Source organism: Eupeodes corollae, chromosome 1, assembly GCF_945859685.1.
Source record: "Eupeodes corollae chromosome 1, idEupCoro1.1, whole genome shotgun sequence".
In the NCBI taxonomy this organism is placed as follows: domain Eukaryota; kingdom Metazoa; phylum Arthropoda; class Insecta; order Diptera; family Syrphidae; genus Eupeodes; species Eupeodes corollae.
This window is the reverse complement of record NC_079147.1, coordinates 76,535,871-76,560,120: the sequence shown is the minus strand read 5'-3', so window position 1 is coordinate 76,560,120 and position 24,250 is coordinate 76,535,871. Positions and strand designations below refer to the sequence as shown.

The window sequence follows — 24,250 nt, the reverse complement described above, 5'->3', positions numbered from 1 at the left end:
TTTCATAACGGTCTTTCTTTAATAATTGCTTATATTTTTCTTGCATCACTCTTAAAGCCCTTTCACTGTAATAATAATAGAAATTGATAAAAAACAAATTAAATTGGCACACGCAAAAATAATTACCCAACTAATAATAATCATATCCAATTAACAAGGGAGTTTATTTTGTTTTGGGTTTTGTTTGGCCATGAGAAATGATTTCTGTGTTATTATGTCGGTCGTGCCAAAAACAAAACAAAACCAACCAACAACAAAAAGAAAGAACAAAACACCAAAGCTGCTATTCCAAGCTCCTATGATTCCCATTCGTATAAAATATAAATTTATACAAAACATAAGCGCAGCACAAGGTTTCGCCAAAATCCAGCATTTTTGCCAACCCCATCGACCCTCATTCAACATCAACATATTCAATGGTGCTCCCTCCATTCCGTTCCGTTCATTCAATACATATAGTATATGGAAGGTCTTTAGGAAAACAAAAATCAATTGGGCGTTCCGTGTTTGGGGTCGGAGTCGGGGTAGGGAGTGTTTTGTGACAATAGAGGGGTTGGATAAATAAGTTAAGTCGACAAGTTGACAATTTGAAAACAGTGCCCTCGGGAAGAAACAACCATATATATAGATGGATGCTATAGTGCGAATCATTTCCCAGAGAGCACACCAAAGATGACTACGACAACAACGAAGGCGATGAAGTTGATGTAGAAACCACAAATTCCTTACAAGAAATTCGAAATAGTGTGTCCTGAAAGCAAGAGCAAACAGATCAGGAGAAAAAACAAATAATAAAAAAAGCGTAACGTCTTCATATGTTTGAGGATACCCGCTGACGTTCTTTGAGGAAAAATAATGGTAAATGACACATGAGACCATTTGAACTAAAAAATGTTTTCTTTTATAATAGAACCTTGCACTTTCTGTTTCTACTTACCCATATAATTTTTAAGGGCAAGTTTAGTTCTTATGAGCATTTGATTTTAAGTCACCCAACCCTATTCTTCATAAGACCCATCTGTTATAAAAAAAATATAAGATGATACGAATAAAACGGAACACTTAGAACTCTGAACGGTTTAGAAGAAATGCTTAACAATTTTGCTTCTTAACGTACCCTTACTTACTTACTTAAGGTGGCGCTACAGTCCTGAGCGGACCTGGGCCTCAACCAACAAGCGTCTCCAGCCAGCTCGGTCCCTAGCTAGCTGTCTCCAGTTTCGCACGCCAAGTTGGTTGAGGTCCTCTCCCACCTGCGTGCGCCACCTGAGTCGCGGTCTTCCTCTACTGCGCCGTCCCTTGGGATTGGATTCGAAGACCTTCCGGGCTGGAGCGTTGATGTCCATCCGCTCTACATGACCTAGCCATCTAAGCCGTTAGACTTTAATTATGCTAACTAGGTCAGTGTCGCTGTACAGCCCGTACAGTTCGTCGTTATATCTCCTCCTCCATTCTCCATCTATGCGTACGGGACCAAAAATCACCCAAAGAATTTTTCTCTCAAAGCATCCTAAGACGCTCTCATCTTTCTTTGACAGGGTCCAGGCCTCAGCGCCATAATTGAGAACCTGGATGATGAGTGTCTTATAGATGGTGATTTTAGATGCTCGAGAGAGGACTTTACTTCTCAATTGCCTTCTAAGTCTAAAGAAGAAGCGATTTGCAAGAGTTATTCTTCGTTTGATTTCAATAGCGGTGCCTAGGTAGACAAAGTCCTTAACTAACTCAAAGTTAAAGCTGTCCATGGTGACGTTTTGTCCAAGACGTCGGCGTTCAGTGTCCTTTTTTGATGACAGCATATACTTGGTCTTGGCCTCATTGACCACTAAACCCATCTTCTTCGCTTCCGTCGCAATGCTCAAAAACGCTCCACTGACATCACGCTTTGATCTTCCAATTATGTCAATATCATCTGCATATCCGAGTTATTGGATGGACCCTCCAAAAAAAAAAGTTTTGCCATTTGCACGCGTTGCTCGACTCTGTAACTTGCAATGATGATTTTTCCTTAATGACTGATTGAAAAAAGATATTTTGACAGAAATTAAAAGAAACGCCACGAGCTGTTAAAATCAACCCACCCGTCATTTATTTGCTTTTCAAAAGAATTTTTGACAGTCAATAAGAAAAAGTTGATTGAAATATTTGAAGCACTTAGTGGAAGAAGGGGTTAAGTGACAATTTCAAAGTTTTGCGAAACAAGGCTTTAAAGTTAATCGGCGATATACTCCTGGGAATTGAAGTGCATTAGATCCTTTAAATTTTTAATGTTTTAAGTACCCTGTTTTTTTTTTTTCTCGAGGAAAAAATGTTAATGTTTTTCAGGAATCGTTTCTGACGTTGATATCAAAACTTCGAAAATGATTCTCCATAGAATTAGCAATAGTATTTTTTTCGCTGGCACTTCTTATTATATGCCGCTTCATAGATAAATTCATACTTCCATAATTATATTTCTATCCTTCCGAAATTCCAATCACTATCAAGACATAAGTTCCCGAGTTTTCGTTTTTTCCAAGAAGAAGAAACTGTTCACAATTTCGTGTCTTCTTGTTTTTGTTAATTCAGAATCCTAAACAAATATGAAGAGTGCTCTCATCACGTCAGTGTTTCCTTTATCTGCTATTTCTTCGGCCTGCTATGTCATCATATAGGACATTTTCACATCTGAAGAAATGACTTTAGTTGCTTTTTGTTGATATGGAAGGAGCGTTCAACAACGTCGACACATACGAAATTACGTCTGCGTTGACATATCTGAACATCGTCGATAAAAAATAAATCAGTAGGCGAATATGCTGATAGGCAGGTTTAACAACTTAAAACTGTGTACTTTTAACTGCTCGAAAAGCTGTCAGTAGAGGTACGCCACAAGGCGGTGTTCTTTATACTACAGGCAATGTAAAAAAAGGAGGGATTCAGAGTGATTTCCTTTGCGAAGTTGCCATAGCGTTGTCTGGGAAGCATCTTAACACACTGAAGCACCAAGACCTCCCACCTAGACCTTTGTATGAGTGGAGCACTCCGCCCCAACCCTCCACTGCACTTGATGTTCTGTTCCATCTTGTACCGCTAGATATTTTCAGCAAACAATCGGCAGCGCCATTCTACTTAAAGCCTCCTCACAGTGGATCAATAATAATATTGGGCTACATAGCTCCTCATCTACATTTCAACAACAACTTCTAAGTGTCCTCTAAGGTCCATCTGGGAGAATAAGTTATTTTTGACAGAGGAAATAATTACCTTTTATACAAAATTCGATAGAGGGATCGGTAACACCGTTGCTTCAGCTTCGTCTGCGTTACGGTGGGCCTGCTTCGAGGTTGCTTTGAATGACATTTCATCCCTCCAAAGAGCAAATATTTTGTTTGTTGACATTTTTTTAACAGCTATTGAGCTGTCAGACAAAGCAAATGCTCAGCAAATTCGAACTAGAGCTTCCGTTTGGAGTGACATTACGTTACATTACGTTCTTTTCCTTACGATTGTCAAACGAAACGTGAGGTCGAAGCTCCATTGTGATAACATGCATTGAATTCCTATATGGCTAAACTTGTAAACGTCAGGTGAAGCCGAAGCTGAAGCGTGTTTGTGATTCAGCCATTACTCCGACGGAATAAATCTTTGTCTCTCATATCGTCTTCTTAATCACTGTATCGTGTTCCAAACATTTGCCATTTTTTCCAAAGTTCATGCTTACTGATATGGTACGTTCTAATTTCAACTTATAATTGCATCAAAATTCAATTTCCTTGTCAAAGGTGCTTCGATTCACAGTGTAGCAAGTCCAGAAACACGATCTTGTGATGATGCACGAACGATGAAAATTCTTTGTACTGTCAAGGACGAACGTTTGTTTCTCTTGAAATGTATTTCTTCGTCTGTTTCAATTTGCACTCCGGCTACTTGATTTTCTCCAAAATGTCTCTCTAATTGCCTTTGACAGATCGATGGAAACGATTCTAGAACATGCCCCAATCCAGTAGGAACTGCTTTGCATTCAAATACAATTTGATCCTATCCGTTTCGAATAATTTTCAAGTTGTCAAGATTTTGAATTTCAAAGTCAATAGTCATGTTTTTGGCTTGAGGAAGATTTTCCGGTCCCCAGAAACCGCAACAAACATTTTGTTCGAAAAGAAACTTTATAAAACAGTAACCGAAATAAGTATTTGTGATTTGTTTTTAGTTAAAGTTTAATAAAATAAATTTGAAATTTAAGTTAAATTAAATAAAAAAATGTATTACAACTTTCTTTCAATAGTTCAGAGTTGCCCAATTTTTCATTAAATATTAACAAAAATGTAAGCCAATAATCGGGCCCAGATCGGAAAGCTTGTGACTGATAGATTGGTAGATAACATGCAAACAGGGGCCCGATTGCGAAAGCATGAATTGTTTAAAAAACCCTCCTCATTGCATTCATTTTACGGGCCCCTAGAAAAAGGGTTTCCCCCTTTACCCCTTCCTCTTGACGGGGCATATCAACTATTAGTCTAAGTGAATTGGTTTTCTCGACAATAGCTAACTTAACCTAATCTTACATTTTTAGTTTTGTCAACACTTATGATCAATGTTCAGCCGAATAAGTCTGGTTTAATACTCGTTATTTTTACAGATGGATCCAAGACAAATGAAGAATTAGGTAGTGGTGTGTACTCAGGAAAGCTTAATCTAAGCATCTCATTCCGCCTCCCTAATCTTTCAAGCGGAAATTTTAGTGATCAAAGAGGTTCTCTCCAGGCTAAGAGAAAACGTGATATCAACTACTCTAACAGACTGCTATTAAATCTCTTGACAGTGTCTTAACCAAATCTCAAACGGCCCTCGATTGTCGATCGTCTCTTATGGAGATGGCGCAGCAATTTAACATTTACCTCTGTAGGGTGTCGGGCCACAGAGACATCACGGGAAATTGTAGAGCCGATGAACTTGGTAAAAATGGAACCGTCATGTTAAATACATGTAAACTTCTGCTAAAAGAAACAGCTCTTACGATAACAAACTCTAGGTGGCACAATATACCAACAATATGGCCTTTACTGGACCTAAAGCCCTCTAAAAACTTGTTATCTCAAAGCAGACTTCATATTAGCTCCCTAATAGGTCTCCTTACGGGACACTGTATTATAGGCAGAAACGCCATACGACTTGGTGTAGCCTCAAATGACTTCTGCAAGAGCTGTATGGATGGGGAAGAAGAGGAAACAATCTCTCATCTTCTCTGCACTTGTCCTGCTCTTTCACTAAGACGCAGACTTCATCTGGGAGACTACCTTTTTGATAATCCCAGTGAACTAGCTAAAGAGGATATCAAATATCTTCTTCGATTTATAAAAAGCTCAAAATGTGGTATCACAATGGACCTTTTTTTTTATAATTAGCAAACACTAAAAGGGTTTTTTATACCTTTAATATGCCAAAGACACAGTGTGAGCATTAGGAAAAGAGGGAAGGGTTGGATAGGAGGTGTCGGTGTACATTGGTTTTAAATTTCTGAACATTGCAATGACAGGGAAAGATAGAGCGTGGTAAGGCGTTCCACATTCGCGTAGTACGGCTAAAAAAAGAATCTCTGTACTTCATAGTACGTCCGAAGTTGGGCTCAAGGGTAAACTGATAAGCATTCCTAGAAGCCGCGGATATTACGGTTAAATTGTTTAAGGGGAGGAATGCAACTGGCTATTTCACTAGAGCATAGTCCGTTAAAATAACGGTAAAAAAGGGTCAGACAAGAGACCTTACGACGATGTTCAAGCGAAGTAAATGAACTTATGATGATATTATCATCTATTAATTTAAATGCTCTTTTTTGAATACTGTCCAAGAGGCTTAAATAAGTTACTGGAGCACCAGCCCAGAGATGAGAGTCATATTCAAGTTTCGGACGTTTATAGGTTTTGTAGATTGTAGCCAGATCAGACGGAGAAAAAAATTTCTTGCAACGTCTCAAAAAACCTAGACATCTTGCGGCATTTTTGGCAACATCGCGTATGTGATCGCTCCACAATAGGTGGTTGCTGATGCACATTCCGAGGATGTTAAGATTTTCTGTTTCGTTGATGCAAGTGCCACTCATAGATAGTGGCAAAGACGGTTTATCTCACTTTAACGATGCAAGACAGCATTGCGTTTTCGAAGCATTAATTTCCACACGATTTTTTTATTCCCCATTGTATAATGCTGTGTAGGTCGGAATTTAATGAGCTAATCATATTTTGCCGTTGCAGTTCCACATCCGAAGAGGAGGGTTGTGAGTCTGGAAACGAATATGAAAAGCTAAGAGTGCTATCGTCAGCGAAACAATGTATTGGATTAGAAGTAGCAGACAGGAGATCATTTATAAAAATGAGGAAGAGGGTCGGAGACAAAACGGAGCCCTGAGGCACACCAGCGTTTATTTTATGAGTTTCAGACTTGAATCCGTCCAAAACAACTTGTATTGAACGGTTCGAAAGAAAATTTCTAATCCAACGAAGAAGAGATTCGTCGATACCGAAAGCACGCATTTTCGATAAGAGAGCAAGATGCCAAACTTTATCAAATGCCTTTGAAATATCAAGTGCAATAATCTTACTTTCTCCAAAACGATGTAAAGATCTGTTCCACTGTTCGGTGAGATGAACCATGAGATCACCAGTGGACCTATTGCTACGAAAGCCGTATTGCCGGTTATTAAGAAGCTTCCGTTCCTCAAGATATTTCTTAAGCTGATAATTAATCAGCGTTTCCATGACCTTAGAAAGAAGGGACGTTAGTGCTATCGATCGGTAATTTGTGGGAGAAGAAGATTCGCCTTTTTTTGGAATTGGCTGAACAAATGCAGTTTTCCAACTACTCGGAACGAGTCCAGAAGAATAGGATAGATAAAAAAGCTTACGCAGTGGTTTTGCTAGCGTGGAAGAACACCTCTTCAGAATAATAGCGGGGATACCATCTGGGCCAGCGGATTTATGAATGTTGAGATCTTTAAGAACTCTCGCCACAGTTCGAGTACGAAAAAAGATTGGTCCCATAGAATCATTTACGCGTTCAAGAACTGGAGGAGTCATGACACTATCTGGTAAGGTGGAATTTTCGGCGAACTGCCTTGCAAATAAGTTGGCTTTATCAATAGAGCTAACTAAAGGAGTGTCATTGACAACAAGCGTAGGAACCGAGGAAGAGGAAGAATTCTTCATGTTTTTTACAAATGACCAAAAATTCTTACTGCCTTTGAGACATTGCAGTATTTTTCGCCGTAATTTTTGGTCATGTAAAAATTTGGTCCTTCGAATATAGGCGTTGCAGGCCTTCCTGGCTTGCTTAAACTTTTTCCGGTTTTCCTCAGTTGGGTTGGCTTTAAAAAACCGGAAGCTCACCTCTTTCTCATTAATAACCTCTTTGCAGCTCGAATCGAACCATGATTTAACCTTGGGTTTAATACTTTTAACCCTATTCGGGATAAACGTTTCCATTCCCAAATGAATCATACTAGAAATCATATCTGCACTGGAGTCTACGTCGCTACCAAGGAAGCATAGCGACCAGTTAAAGATCCTGAAAAAATTATTGAGACCGTCCCAGTTGGCTTTCTCGTACTGTCAAACGGTTCTCTTTGGAGCTCTTTCTTTAACTGGATTGGTTTGACACGAGAAATTAGCAGATATAACACTATGGTCCGATGTGCCTAGAGGCGTCAATACACTGATTGTGTACTTATCAGAAGTGAGAAACAAGTCAAGGGTATTTTCTGCTCGGCCGTTAACGTCTGATATTCGAGTAGGCTCATTGACAAGCTGAGTAAAATGGTTAAACTCAGCAAAAATCTCAGCACACATTCCTTCGGGCGTTGTCTGGCCCGAATGGCGAAGCCACGAAGAATTGTGTACATTGAAATCGCCCGTAATAACGATTTCAGTGTGAGGATACAGTGAGACAATTCTTTGTATGGAGTCAGACAGAGCATCAAATTCCTGAGAAGTTGAAACTCTGTCCAGGTTTGGGCTTCGATAAAGAAAACAATAGTGAATGATGTGCTTATTCACGGAAAGTTTTAACCACATGAAATTAAAAAGAGAGTTGGTACAATGACCGTATTGTGGTAAAAGTTGATATGCAACATCATTCCTAATATATATGGCGAGACCATGGTGTGAGAAGAATAATAGCACTAAGCAATACCCATTAATAACAAATTCAGCAGGATCGGAATCTTCACCTACTTTTGGCTTAAGTGTGTGGATTCTGAATCCGCAGCCACTTTAACCTAATCTAACCTTATACTCGCTATTTTAAGACTGCCCGAAAACCCAGATTTCGGATTCAAATACCCAAAATCCTGAAAATCCGAAATCCAGTAAACTAATAGTTCCGAAAATCCAAAGAAACTAGAGGTATCTCTTCTTAAACACTTTACTTTCCTTTAAAAGTTTAAATTAATAATAATAATTACCTACGTACGACCCATTCGTATGCCTTATATTTATGGTATTTATTTTTAGATGATAGTTCAATCAATAAAAGTTCGCATCACAATAGCAATTAGATAAGAAACCACATGTCCATTTTAATTGTGTTGATTTTATGTGCATAAATATGTACATGTGCATGTGCCCTTATAAATTCATCTGCTATTAATAAAACCCCCTTTTTATTTATACCCATATATGGTAGATAGACTAATGAGGCTTAACCCATAAAAAGGGGGAAGTCGTTGAGAAGACGCAATCCTTCTTAAAACATCAATGACGAGGTCACTAATTGGGACATGTTCTATTTCAGACATTCTTAATTAAGAACTTTTATTATATATTTTTTTGTTTTCTTTGTCCCAGAAATATTTGGTTCTGGTTATAAATTGATTTCGAATTCAGTTGTTGCTCTATTTCATTTATGAATCATTTAAGGAACTTATGAAATCATCAAGATATCATACACTTACCCAAACCAATATCTTTAATGATCCTAAATCCTTTTCTTATTTCTTCAACTACAAAATAAAATAAGATGGTTATCCTGCATTTCCCTTTCTCAATAATTGAATTAATTTAAATTTCAAATAATCCACAAACTATCCCCAAGTTGCTCACTAATATTTTTTATAAATATCCATATTTTGTGTACCTGCCTAAATTTCCTCTCGGTCCATTTCTTCCTCAAACAATTGACCCTGATCTGATCAAATATAAGTTAAGGGGCCAATTATAGCTATCATTGATTTTCATCATTGAAACCAATCATCGGAATTTTTCGAGATGTTGGTTATAGCTATCATTGAAAATGTCTGTCTTTTGACATAAATTTCCTGATTGGAATCAAACAAATTGAGGTTAGAGTTGATCGTCGTAGATCTTAATCAATTTTGGGAATGGTGCAATTAAAATGCCTCTGATACGGACGGATTCACTGTTGACAACCCACGCAAACGAAATAAGGACAACGAACTTCGGATCTGTACGTGGAATGTTAGGTCCCTTAACAGACCACGTGCAGCCGAACAATTAGCTGAAGCCCTAAACTGCTGCAAGTCAGATATTACAGCCATCCAAGAAGTGCGATGGGATGGACCGGGCAAACGCAAACTAAAAGACTGCGATATCTACTACGGCGACTGCTACCGAGAACAAAGACAGCGTCTATTTGGGTGTGGATTTGTTGTTGGAACTAGGCTCAGGCAAAAAATCTTGAGTTTCAACAGTGCGAGCGAGCGCATCACGACGATCCGCATCAAGGCACGACACTACCTCCGACAACGGATTCAGACTGATCGATTACGCTGCGGGGCGAGACGTTCTGGTAGCTAGTACGCAGTTCACACATCTAAATATCCATAAGGGGACATGGAAATCTCCTGATCAATCAACTGTCAACCAGATTGACCACATTGCGATCGACGCACGACACTTCTCCAGTATCCAGGATATCCGAACATTCCGAGAGGCCAACATTGACTCGGACCAGTACCTCCTTGTAGCCAAGGTACGGATATCCCGATCGAAGCCAAAACAAGGAAATACTGTGAGAAGATTCGACGTTAGACGGCTACCATCGCAAGCGACTGTCATGTCTTTTTCCGATCGAGCCTCTAATAACCTCTTAAGGAGTCCTATGCTGCATGCATTAAGCATTGAAAACCAGTGGCAATATTGCCTTGCAGCCATCGGAGATGCCGCCTCTGAAGTGCTAGGTTTCACACGGCCACCACAGCGAACAAAAGGACTAGAGCCGCTCGCGAGCTCTACGAGCAGAAGAGGAGAGAGGAACACCGGCTTCTTAGACGAAAAATAAGAGCATGAGAAGCGCGCGATCGAGGAGATAGAAGGATGTCACAACAGGAATGAGGTTCGTAAATTTTACCAAAAGGTAAAAAAAACATCCCAAGGGTACCAGCCACGAACCGAAGCCTGTAAAGACGATCAAGGGAACATCGTAGTAGAACCACAGTCGATGCTGAGAATATGGAAAGATCACTTCTCCAAATTATATAACGGCGATGAAGAACCGAGTTCCGCTGTAAGGGAGATAGAACCACTCAACGTCGGCGACGCAGTTCAACAATTCCGGCTACCCGACCTTGACGAAGTGAAGATAGCTATATCTAAACTTAAGTCAAACAAAGCTGCTGGAGCTGAGGGCATCGCTGCCGAACTATTCAAAGCAGCAGGCGATGACTTGGTACGGAGCATGCACCAACTCATCTGCAAAATATGGTCGGAAGAAAGCATGCCCGATGAGTGGAATCTCAGCATAGTGTGCCTGATACATAAGAAAGGACACCCTCTAAACTGCGCCAACTACAGAGGCATCAGTCTCCTTAACATTGCGTATAAGATCCTCTCTGCCGTATTATGTGAACGTCTGAAGCCATTCGTCAACAACCTGATTGGTCCTTATCAGTGTGGTTTCAGACCAGGAAAGTCCAATATCGACCAAATATTCACACTACGGCAGATCTTGGAAAAACCCAAGAGCTTCAAATCGATACCCACCATCTCTTAATCGATTTTAAAGCTGCGTATGACAGCATCTATAGGGAAGAGCTCTACCGAAAAATGTCTAGTTTTGGCATCCCTGTCAAACTTATCCGTTTGTGCAGAATGACGATGGAAAATGCACGCTGCTCTATCAAGGTCGGAAAAGATCTTACCGATATATTTGATGTCAAAAAAGGTTTTAGACTAGGCGATGCACTGTCATGCGACTTCTGGAAAGAATTGTGCAAAACTCAACCGTCAACACTAGAGGCACAATCTTCCAAAGATCCATCCAATTACTCGGATACGCAGATGATATTGACATAATTGGAAGATCAAAGCGTGATGTCAGTGGAGCGTTTTTGAGCATTGCGACGGAAGCGAAGAAGATGGGTTTAGTGGTCAATGAGGGCAAGACCAAGTATATGCTGTCATTAAAAAAGGACACTGAACGACGACGTCTTGGACAAAACGTCACCATGGACAGCTATAACTTTGAGGTAGTTAAGGACTTTGTCTACCTAGGCACCGCTATTAATACAGGCAACGACAAATCGCAGCTTCTTTAGACTCAGAAGGCAATTGAGAAGTCCTCTCTCAAGCATGTAAAATCACCATCTATAAGACACTCATCATCCCGGTTCTCATTTATGGCGCTGAGGCCTGGACCCTGTCAAAGAAAGATGAGAGCGTCTTAGGATGCTTCGAGAGAAAAATTCTTCGGGTGATCTTTGGTCCCGTACGCATAGATGGAGAATGGAGGAGAAGATATAACGACGAACTGTACGGGCTGTACAGCGACACTGACCTAGTTAGCAGAATTAAAGTCCAACGGCTTAGATGGCTAAGTCATGTAGAGCGGATGGACATCAACGCTCCAGCCCGGAAGGTCTTTGAATCCAATCCCAAGGGACGGCGCAGTAGAGGAAGACCGCGACTCAGGTGGCGTGCGAAACATAACATAACAAATTTGACTGGTGTGCTCCCTGCCATATCTATATTCCCCGCTTACAAGTTTTGAATCTGTTTATAGCTAAAAGGAAATTCCTTCAAATAAGTTTACACTTCAAGTCTCTCATTTTCTATAGATAACATGGTTTTCAGAAACGTAAGTCTACACAGATTTAAGAAAAGCCATTGACAAAATATTTTGTATGCTCTGTTGTTCGAGCCTGTCCCTAAAAAAAGTCGAATCCTCCTTCCCTTCCAAATATCTTTCAATAGCGCATACGTCCCCTCTTCTCAAGGTCATGAATTCATGGCAACGCTGATTAATTTTCTTGAAGAATGAAAGCTTATTAATAACCGGCAGTATAGTTTTCGTAGCAATAGATCCACTGGCGGTCTCATGGTTTATCTCACCGAACAGTATAACAAATCTTTACATCGTATTGGAGCAATTGGAATTATTGCACTTGATACTTCAAAAGCATTTGATAGAGTTTGGCACCAAGCTCTCTTGTCGAAAATGCATACTTTTTGTATTGATGAATCTCTTCCTCGATGGATTATAAACTACGTTTCTAGCCGTTCAATACAAGTTGTATTGGATGGTTCCAAGTCTGAAATTCATAAAATAAATGCTGGTGTTCCCCAGGGCTCCGTTTTGTCTCCGACTCTCTTTCTTATATTCATAAATGATCTCTTGTCTGCCAATTCTAATCCATTAAACTGCTTCGCTGACGACGGAACCCTCATTTTTTCTTATTCGTTCCTAAATTAACAATCTTGACCTTCGGATGTCGAACTTCAAAGGCAACGTATGATAAGCTTATTAAATTGCGATCTCGACAGCATTGTGCAATGGGGAATTAAGAACCGGGTAGAATTTAATGCTTCAAAAATTCAATGCTTTTATTATTTGTCGTTAAAGCCTAACCCACCGCCGATACCGCTAATTAGGAAACTGATCAACTTTCAGTACTCGGTATGTGTATCACAGATCACCTTTTATGGAATGATCATATATTTGATATTGCCAAAAATGCTGCTTGCTACTTAGAATTTCTCCGACCACGGTGCAAGAAATTTTTCGACCCTTCTGATCCTGATCTGGCTGTAACGTACAAAGCTCCATTTCCAAAGCTTAAATATGATTCGCATATCTGGACAGGTGCCTCTAAAACAAGTTTAAATCTCTTGCAACAGAAATAAGAAAGGCCTTAAAAATGATAGGTGGTGAACTATAATCGAAACATTTGCATCGCTAGAACACCGCCGAAATGTTTAGTGCCTTTCATTGTTTTATCGATATTTTTACAAACAATGTTCTTTCGAATGAGTCAGTTGCATTCCACCACTTAAACGATTCAACTGTATTATTCGTACTTTTAGGAATGCTCATCAGTTTACCCTTTACCTCAATTACGGACATACTGTCAAGTACAGAGATCTTTCTTAAACCGCACATCGAGAATGTGGAATACTTTGGCCCAACTCTGTTTTTCCCTCCTGTTTTGATGTTTACAACTTTTAGACCCATGTGTAACGTGTTTAAATATAAACATACAAAGGGTACTAATAACCTCTTGAGTGCCTGCAAATAATAAACAAAAAAACACACTAAATAGTTTCACAAAAGCGTGTTAAAACGTTTTCTTTTCAATACTTTCTTTATTATTAACATATTCCCTGTGTTGAGATTGTTCGCTATCTTGGGCCCACGTCTGATCAATTTCCTGACCATGTTATTTCATATAATTCCTATAAATAAAACCTATCGCTCTGCTTTGTTAAAGCTTGAAAGAACATTAAGTTATATCTGACATCTTGTTAATTCTTACCCTACTTTCGGGTGCTGCCTACAGTTCAAATATTTTAAACACCTTCCCGCGTTATTTAACGTAACTCTCTGAACAGTTGTATATTTGGGTCTTTTACAGGCCCTTAGACGCAGCGGCACTGCCTATTCGTATTAAACAGTTCAAATAGACTCATTACCCACAAGCTACCAAATGTCAATTTCAACAAAAACCTTTGCGCTTTTTGCTAAGAATTCATCTCAAAAGCATTTCCTCTACTCAGGCTAATAAAGGGTTTTTCAATAAGGGCGGGTAGATGTTGAAATGGAATAAAACAAGCTGTGTGTGAGGTATTAACAACATTTTTTTTATTTGAAAGGCATGAGGAATATGACATTTTTCAATGACTTCCGCATACGTGTCACACTCTTTCGCTGTGAAGTACTGCGCCGTCTCGTTGTCCTGCTGGAACAATATATCTTTAATGTCCATATGGTTCAATTTGGGCTATACGAAATTAGTTATCATCGTTATGTAGATCTCGCTGTTGACGGTAACCGCCTCCACAACTCCGTTTTGAAAAAAGTACGGACCAATTACGCTGTCGGCCCAAAATTTACACAAATCGGTAACTTTTTTAGGATGCATTATCAATTGGTGAAACTCGCTTAGGTTGGTGTCTTCCCATAAACGGTAATTTTGCTTGTTATCACAGCCATTCATCCAAAAACCCGCCTCGTCACTAAAGATGATTTTTCAGCCAAAATTGGGGTCCTCTTCCAAACGATTCGAAACCCAGTCAGGGAACAAACGGTCGGCGCGGCGTTGTCTATGGTCATGAACTTTGAGCTCCTGGGTCAGTTGGATCTTGTACGGGCTTAGGCTTAAGTACCGACGAAAGATTCGTCAAAAAAATTTTGTGAGAGTTCCGTTAATCATATGTTTTTTCCTCATTAGTTTCCTTTTGACACTAAACCTAACAATCTCGCTCAAGACCATTACATAGATTTATGATATGATTCTCGCCTTATTCAACTAGACCTCGATAGTTTCACATTCTGGTCTAGTAGTTAGATTTAAATATATTCGGCCCTATTGAGGCAACCGTTTTTCGTCGAAGCGTAGTTTTCTCCGCAACGCTTCCTTCGTCGGAAACTCCATTTCGATTCCGAAGTAATTTTACATAATTTCGATTGCGATAAATATACATTTCAACTTAATACAAGCAATTATTATAAAAAAGGATTATTTTTGGAAGTCGAACACAACGTGCTTATCACCTAGTTCTTCTTATCTTTTCAATTTTTTCAAGATTCAAGAAAAGCTTTCGTGGAATAAAAATGCGTTTGCTTTTACTTTTGAACAGATTAAACGCATTTACAAAACAAATCATCGGTAATCTGAGCGGGCAAAGACGTTCCTTTTACAGCCTACCTTTACACGATCCTTTGATGCCTCCTACATATCACTACCGACTTTATTTACTTATCTTGTTAAATCATACCTTTCAGGTTCTATATACTGCCAAATGTTTAAAACACGATCTTCTTTAACACGATCCGCGTGATTTAAAATAAACAGATCTCTTTTATATTCCTTCCCAACGTATCTCATGGCACCGGTTCATATTAGGGTATTTGGGACGCAGCGGCACTGCCTTTGCAAACAGACAAGTTACTCGCATGGTACCAAAAGCAAATTTGAACAAAAACCTTTATGGCTGAATCACAAACACGCTTCAGCTTCGGCTTCACCTGACGTTTACGAGTTCAGCCATAAGAATTCAATGCATGCTATCAAAATGGAGCTTCGATCTCAAGTTGCGTTTGACAATCGTAAGAAAAAGAACGTAATGTAACGTAATGTAACTCTAAACGGAAGCTCTAGTTCAATTATCTTAACATTTGCTTTGTCTGACACTCGACAGCTGTAAACAAATGTCAACAAATAAAATATTTTCTCTTTGGAGGAATGAAAAAATAGAAATGTCATTCAAAACAACATCTAAGCAAACCCACCGTAACACAGACGAAGTCGAAGCTGAAACGTGTTTGTGATTCAGCCATTACGATTTCAATTGCGCTTTTTGCTAAAAATCCATCTCCAAAACAATCCCACTAATATTATCTTTCTTAGCTTGTAAGTCAGATTAAAGTATTTATTCAGCTTGCATTAATCCGCATAATAATAATGAATGTTGGCCCCACCTAAATTTAAAAATTTAATATTCATGTATGTATAGAAATTTGGGTTTCCTATATTCCTCACAATTTATTGGGTATTTTTTTCATGTGTAAATCAAAATTTTCGTCAAAAATTGATTTTTTTTTCGTGGCGCATGAAACACGATTGGAATTTTTTTTTATTTTGTCATTATATTATTGTTACATTAAGTAGAACGTGTTAACGAGCGCGTTAACTGCCAAATTTCCAGCTAAAAAACTTTAAAATTCTATATGAACTTGACAAAAAGAAATTAAACATATTTGAATAGAAAAAGAATCCTCGTCAAATCAAAAGCAATTTTTGACACTTGATTCATTTTCAAAACAAAGAAATGAATTTAATGAACCCTCCCATTATTTTAAAATTGCTTCCATAATTTATTAAAATTGTTTGTATAGTAGCAAATAAATTAAAAATTAAAAAAATAACTTGTATCCTCTAAATCTGACAGCTGAAAATTCAGTTAACCAGTATTAGTACAAAGAGGGGTAAATTGGACGAAAAATTTAGATCTGCAGATTTGTTCTCAAATAAAAAATAAATCAATTGATTTTACCCATGGAATGCAAAAACATTGGAAATTTGTGATTTTGACAGATCTAGATCAAAAATAAATTGATTTATTTTAACATTGGAAAACTCCATTAAATTAAAAAAAAAGTTTTTTTTTACTTTGCTAACTTTAATTTTACGCTCCCGAATTTGCTTTATCATCTTAACAATATACATAAATGTGTTATTTATTTTTGTTTTTTTGCTAACTGTACACAGTACTCTAACACCCTTGGAAGTAAAGCTACACTGTCAATCATTTAAATGGTAATTAATTATAATTCATATCAAATCACTGATCAATCAAATCACTCCTTTATCAAATTTATGTTTTTATGTTACACACTTCATTTGTACCTTTGTTGTAAACATTGTGTGTCTTTCTGCCACCTTTCTCTTGTCATATTTGAATAAATACTTATAGAAACTTTAATTGTTTTTATTTTACAGGTCTTGACGCTTTAGTACGAGAACTTAAATCAGGCAAAGTAACACTGCGACGCAATCGAAGAAAAACCAAAACCAACGAAGCCCTCCAAGAAATGTTCCAAGTCTTAGAAATAAGCCAAAAGCAAAACCGAAATTCCCAAATTGTAATCGATATACACATATGACCGTTATATTGAGTCAAAACTTATGCCTTTCTGCAATGCCTTTATGCCTTTTTGTATTAAAACTAAAAAAACCAACACGCATAGCCTTTATGTATTTTTATGAGCCTTATTAGAGGATATTTATAAACACACAATTTATTCAGAATATTTAACATCACCTAATTTACTAACCAATTATCATATTTTTGACGTGTTATATTCCTTAGGTTAATTTTATACATTTTTTTAAAAAACATTTGTTGTAAACCGAGTTTAATTTGTTGTTAAGTTATTTTTCTTTTTGAACATCGGTTTTAAACCCTAAGCTATTTTTGTGGTGCTCTACCTAGCAAAAAAAAAAAACAATATTGTCTTCCATTGAATTTATTATTTAAACAAAAATTATACTAATCATTTTTATAGATTAATTTTTATTATTTTTTTATTTTTTATTTATACACATTTAACATAACGGTGCATTTAATGCACTCATTTTTTTTAATGTAAGTTTTAATTTTTTAAAAATATTTTTATCTAAATACCCAACAAATAACCAACGAATATTTTTTGTTTACAATATACAACATATTTCTAAAAGTTATTATTGTTAAAATAAAGCATGAAAAAAAAACAACTAATCAATTAGTTTTATTTAGTAATTTTAACCAAGCCAAAAGTGGGCTTGGAGCCTCAAAAGCGACAGTTGCTTACTAACTTTTTTTAATCTATAGCGTGCAATTTATAGGAGATACAGCGTACTTTAAAATCTTAAAAAGAGGCTTGGATGCTACCCACACTGATAACTTCCCATCCCGTCTGTCGATTTGTCTTGCTTAAAAGTTTGTCTATATGTACTCGTATCAATTTTTACCAAATTTGCGTACTATTTTTTGTATATTATATTTCTTTTTTAAAACGGACAGTTGGATTTTTATATAAAAATTACTGAATCTTGAAAACAATATTTTCTGTGAAATAAAATAAGTTTGATGCCAATATTTTTAATTTTTGAAAAGCTATTTGAGTCGATAGTAAATTTTTACCAAGTTTTAGTATTGTTGTTTTTAGAGTTTCATTTCTTGTAAAAAACTGTCAATTCGAAAACTTTTATGCCAAAAAAAAACGCGAAAATTATTTTAAAAATGTCGCACTCGAACTTTCCAACACAAGAAATTCAAAAAAGTTTTGGGACAACATTAAAACTCTGCGAGGTATTAATTTTGTCTCCGGTGTGCATATATCGGCTGAGAAATTGGCTCACCATTTTAAGCTACTGCTTAACCCAAGTAATGCATGCGAAAGCGTTCATTTTGCTGAACCGTATATAGTTGATGAATTATTGGATAGTGATATATCTATGTGTGAATTAAAAGTATGTCTTCAATTGGCCAAAAATAAAAAAGCACCAGGTCCAGACAGAATTGGAAACGAATTTTATAAGAACGCACCAATTGAGTTTTTAAATCAAATTTTGTCAATTTTCAACCTCATATTTAAAACTGGTGAAATACCTCAAGAATTCAAAGATTCAATAGTTTATCCAATCCATAAAAAAGGTGACATCAGTACACCAAGTAATTATCGAGGCATATCTTTTATGAATTCAATTGCAAAATTATTTGCCTCTATTCTCTTGAATAGGATCAACTCATGGGAACAGATAAATAAAGTTCTGAGTGAATATCAAGCAGGATTTCGAAAAGGTTACTCTACCGTCGATAATATTTTCATAATTACAACCGTTTCAAAATACTTTCTTAGAAATAATAGAAAACTATACACATTTTTTGTTGACTTTAGAGCCGCCTTTGATTAAATTGACCGCAACGCGCTATTTTTCAAATTATGGCAGAAAGGAATGTCAACGAAAATGATCCGAGTATTAAGAAATATGTATAAAAACACGCGACAAAGGGTTTGGGATGGTAAGAATCTTTCCGAATGGTTTGAAACTAGTTCTGGTGTTAACCAAGGATGCCTCTTGAGCGCCGTTCTTTTTGCCCTGTTTATAGATGACATTACAGAACATTTACCTGCAGGTATTTACATGGCCCAGCAAACTCTTAAGGTCTTACTATACGCAGATGATATGGTTCTATTCGCAGAATCAGCTCACAGTTTACAGCTTATGATCAATAAACTATGTACCTATTGTAAAACGTGGAATTTGGAGATCAATCTCCAGAAATCGAAAATTATGATAATTAAGAATAGACAATCAAAATTAGAAAAAAATGAAAAATGGTTTCTGGATCGGCAGCAAATTGAAGTTGTCACGAAATACAGCTACCTTGGTATAATTCTAGAACCAAACATGAAATTCACACAACATTTTGAAAACAAATTAAAAGCCTCAAAAAACCTTATCAACGCCTCATGGAAGGATATTATTAGTAAAAATGAAATACCACTCTCAGCTAAGTATAAAATTTTTGAAAGTGTTATGCGCTCAGTTATGTGGTACAGCTGTCAGACCTGGGGATTTAAGCAATACGAACAAACCGAAAAGCTTCTACGTTTCTTTCTGAAAAAGTTATTCCACCTTCCCTCGAATACCCCTAATTATGTACTTATGCTTGAAACAGGCCTTCCAAATATATTTCATTTTACTCTAAAGTTACATTTTGATTATATACATAAAGTTCTCTGTTACCCATCAGACAGACTTCCAAATATTTTTGTTAAGTATACTTTTGACCATAAATTAGATTGGATTAATTATTGGATTTCATTGGCAGAAAAATGTGAAATAGACCTAAATATACAATACACAAATCTAGCACTTCTGAAGCAACAATGCTATAATCTTCTGGAAATATCCGACTCACAAGACCGTACCCAAAACATTGAAAAAGCAAAATCATCAATTAATAGAATTATTTATTCAGGGCTTAACTATAATCTCAACGAAAAGAATTACTTTGTTGACCTTTATAGTGTGAAACAAATATCACTAATATGTAGAGCAAGATGTGAAATGCTGAATTTGAATGGATCTCCATATAGAAACGTTATAACCAATCAGTGCACAATTTGTAATATGAAAGCGAAAGAAGATACTTTCCATTTTTTAGCTATATGTCCCATTATAGACTTATTTACTTCGGGGAACGCTCGTTAACAATGGAACATACAAAGAGACTCCTAAATGGTTGCAATTGGCAAGCTCTTTATAAATTTATTGTATCTGCATTTATATACCGAAACAATATAACAACAGAATTTAGATAAGAAACAAAATAGCTTATACTTTTATTTAAAAAAAAAAAAGATAATCAAGTTTTTATGAAAATAGGCTTCTTTTTATTTTATTTTATTTTTATATTCGAAAAACATGTTTTGCATTTCAATCAACTTACCAGACAGACGGCAACGCCATTGTCTTATTATTATTTTATTTTATTACTGTCGTTGAAACTTATATTGTAAGAACTAATTTGTTATAAATAAAATATTTGAATCTTGAATCTGTCAATTCGATTTTTTTCAAAATTTTATCGAATGTTTAACATTATATTTCTTATAAGATAAAATAAGTTTAAAGCCAATATTTCAAATTTTTGAAAAGATATTTGAGTCGACAATCAATTTTTACCAACTTTTATTGAATTTTTTTTAGGTTTTTAATTTTTTGTACAAAAACTGTCAATTCGATTTTTTTCAAAATTTTACTGAATGTTAACAACAATATTTTTTGAAATATAAAAGTAAATTTAAGCCAATATTTCAAATTTTTGAAAAGATATTTGAGTCGAAAATCAGTTTTTACCAACTTTTATTATTTTTTTTTTAGGTTTTTATTTTTTGTAAAAAACTGTCAATTCGATTTTTCCCAACATTTTTAAGAATGTTGAAAACAATATTTCTTATAAGATAAAATAAGATTGAAGCCTAAATTTCAAGTTTTTGAAAAGATTTTTGAATCGATATTTAATTTTTACCAACTTTGAGTAATGTTTTTTTTTTAAAATTGAATTCGATTTTTCTCAAAATTTTATCAGATGTCAAAAACATTATTTTTGTTGCACAAAATTGTTTTGGAGATAAAATAATATTTTAGTTGTACAATTTTTGAGGTGACACATTTTTTTCAGTTTGTTTGATTTATAAAAAAAACCGTTAGATGGATTATTTTCAAAAAATATACTTCTTTGATATCACGTTACAATATATTATATACAATTTAATTCAAGTCTCTAGCGTTTTTGGTTCGTAAGATATTTAGGGTTAAGCGAAATTTTCACCTTTTTTTTAAACTGCTATGGTAAAAAAACCACCCACGTAATTTTCTTGAGAGCCCTTTCTGCATCTTTCTGCCTTATTATCTGTATAACAAAATTAATTTGAAGTCGATATGTCTTCTGGTTCTTGAGCTATGGCAGACGAAAACAACGTCGCGAACGTACGTACCCACGCACGCACAGACATCTTTCTAAAAATCTTTTATTTCGACTCTAGGGACCTTGACACGTCGAGAAATGTCAAAATTTTCAATTTGACACATCTTACCCATTACAATAACTTCCTATGGGAAGTTAAAAATGTATCGTGTTTTCGAACTTTTAATTATTACACTGTTCAACTTATAACCAAATAAAACTTTTTCAAATTGTTGGTGGCCTAGTTCCGAATCTAGCTTCACAATCACAATGATCATCAGATATCACCTTTTACAATTCGAAAAACAACATTATATTAGTTAATTATTTTAAAACATAACGTTTTTGAGAAATCCTCCTGCAGTCATTTGCGAACTCTTCCAAGGACCACCAAGTCTGCCCATCTTACCTGTGGCGATGATGGTAAAAATTAGACTCAAAAGTGTTAAACAAAAATTGACTCTAGTGCAATCATTTGCAAACATTTCATAATTTGAACGTAGATATATCTTGGGTAGCTTATAGCAGAAGTCAAACGGACAGAAGTTCTGGATGTTATCAAAGTGGCGATAGAAGCAAACCGTTAAGACTACCGCCATTCGTTTTAAAACCCTTATACGTTTCCTAATCCAAAAAGACAGAAGTTATTTTTTAGTTTATAGTACTAAAAAAAATGTTTTCAAAAACCCTAAAAACGTGTGAAAATCAATCACACTTTTTCTTTTTGATGTACATATGTTCATAAATAACTTGACAAAAGCTATAAGCTAAGTTTAAATCCGAAATCGGCACCAAAAATTTACATTAAACTTTATTTTTTTCAAAACCATGAAATTATTAGTTTCCAGGATTTTTTAAGACCACTTGGTCTAACGGAAAAATAATGAGGTCAAATACGAATTCAGGACAACAAAATTATTTCAAAAAGTATTAACAAAATTATTTCAAAAAGTATTACTGGGTTTTTGCATCAGACAACAAACTCAATTTTGTTATTCTCAAACATTTCGGTCCTAAAAAAATCATTTTACTTAAAGTAACTATAAATTTTGTTAGCAAAAGTTTTGTTTTATTGGATGTAAAAAAGGTTTTACAAAGTCATTATAATTTTTTTAGAACACAAAATATCTGAGTAGCTAAATGGTTGGCGCCTTGGTTTCGAGAGAAGAGAGAGTTAGATTCAAAAAACCATTGTAAAGGTGACGATCCTTGGTAAAAGTATTTACCTGTGTTCATCGATCTGTAGTTCATAGGTTCGTTCAACAAATTTTACCCGGCAATTTTTTTTTTTTAATTAATTCTCCTTTATCATTTCGTAAGAAATTAAACTTCATTGAAGACTGAAATGTTTGGTTAATTTTTTGAAGGCTGTTCAAAATATTATTTCGTATTCAAAGTGAAATTTGGTTCAGGTGAAACTCATGATAACTTTTTAAATTGTATATTAACATAAATAAATGTCGTGAAACTGATAGGCTGCGTTCGATCTAGCGTTGAATAGGGTATCCTGGATAGGAGAATTTGTAAATACCCTATTGAACGATGCCCTATCTGCTTGAGATTAAACGCAGCCATAGGATGTACAAAATTAAATAGAAACCGAATTCCTGAAACATGCCAAAAGGATACTTAGTTAAGGTGGCGCTACAGTCCGGGGCGGACCTGGGCCTCAACCAACATGCGTCTCTAGCCAGATCGGTCCCTAGCTAGCTGTCTTCAGTCTCGCACGCCAAGTTTGTTGAGGTCTTCACCCACCTGAGTCGTGGTTTTCCTAAGACGCTCTCATCTTTCTTTGATAGGGTCCAGGCCTCAGCGCCATAGATGAGAACCGGGATGTTGAGTGTCTTATAGATGGTGATTTTAGATGCTCGATAGAAGAATTTACTACTCAATTGCTTTCTTAGTCTAAAGAAGCAGCGATTTGCAACGCTGGTGTCGTTGTCTGAGTCTTCAATTACCTCAAATTTATAGCTGTCCATGGTGACGTTTCGTCCAAGACGTCGTTCTTCAATGTCCCTTTTTGATGACAGCATATACTTGGTCTTGCATTCTCCATCGTCATTCTGCACAAACGGATAAGTAGAGCTCTTCCCTATGGATGCTGTCATACGCGGCTTAAAATCAAATTTGAAGCTCATGGGTTTTTTCCATGATCTGCCGTAGTGTGAATATTTGGTCGATAGTGGACTTTCCTGGTCGGAAGCCACACCGATAAGGACCTATCAGGTTGTTGACGAACGGCTTCAAACGTTCTCCTAATACGGTAGAGAGGATCTTATATGCAATGTTAAATAGACTGATGCCTCTGTAGTTGGCGCAATTTAGAGGGTCCCCTTTTTTGTGTATCGGCAAACTATGCTGAGATTCCACTCATTGGGCATGCTTTCTTTCGACAGCAGCGATGCCTTCAGCTCCAGCAGATATGCTTGAATTCAGTTAAGATATAGCTATCATCACTTCGTCGAGGTCGGGTAGGCGGAATTGTTGATCTGCGTCGCCAAGGTTGAGTGGAATTGGGTTCATCATCGCCGTTATATAATTTGGAGAAGTGGTCTTTCCATATTCTCAACATAGACTGCGGTTCTGTTGTGACATCCCTCTAGGAAGGATACATATCTGTTACTAAAAACAGCCACGACTGGAGTCCTGTCATCATCACTAACCTACTAATAACTACTATCTTCGCTTGACTTCGACATACCACTGCATCCCATCTACACCTACCAACAAAACTACTCTCCAATCTGTTTCTCTTGCAACACCCTCCTTAATATCTACAACATTCAAAATCTTCTAGTTTC

General features: G+C 36.5%; 1 protein-coding gene across 1 annotated transcript in view; it reads left to right on the top strand.

Moving 5' to 3' along the window:
• LOC129943078 (shootin-1) overlaps positions 1–17,169 on the top strand; it is a 109,202-nt gene extending 92,033 nt beyond the window's left edge. The window contains exon 8 of the mRNA XM_056052296.1: positions 16,928–17,169. Coding sequence (XP_055908271.1) covers positions 16,928–17,091 — 164 coding nt within the window. The 3' untranslated portion in view covers positions 17,092–17,169. The remainder of the gene's footprint in view (positions 1–16,927) is intronic.
• The last annotated feature ends 7,081 nt before the right edge of the window (positions 17,170–24,250 follow it).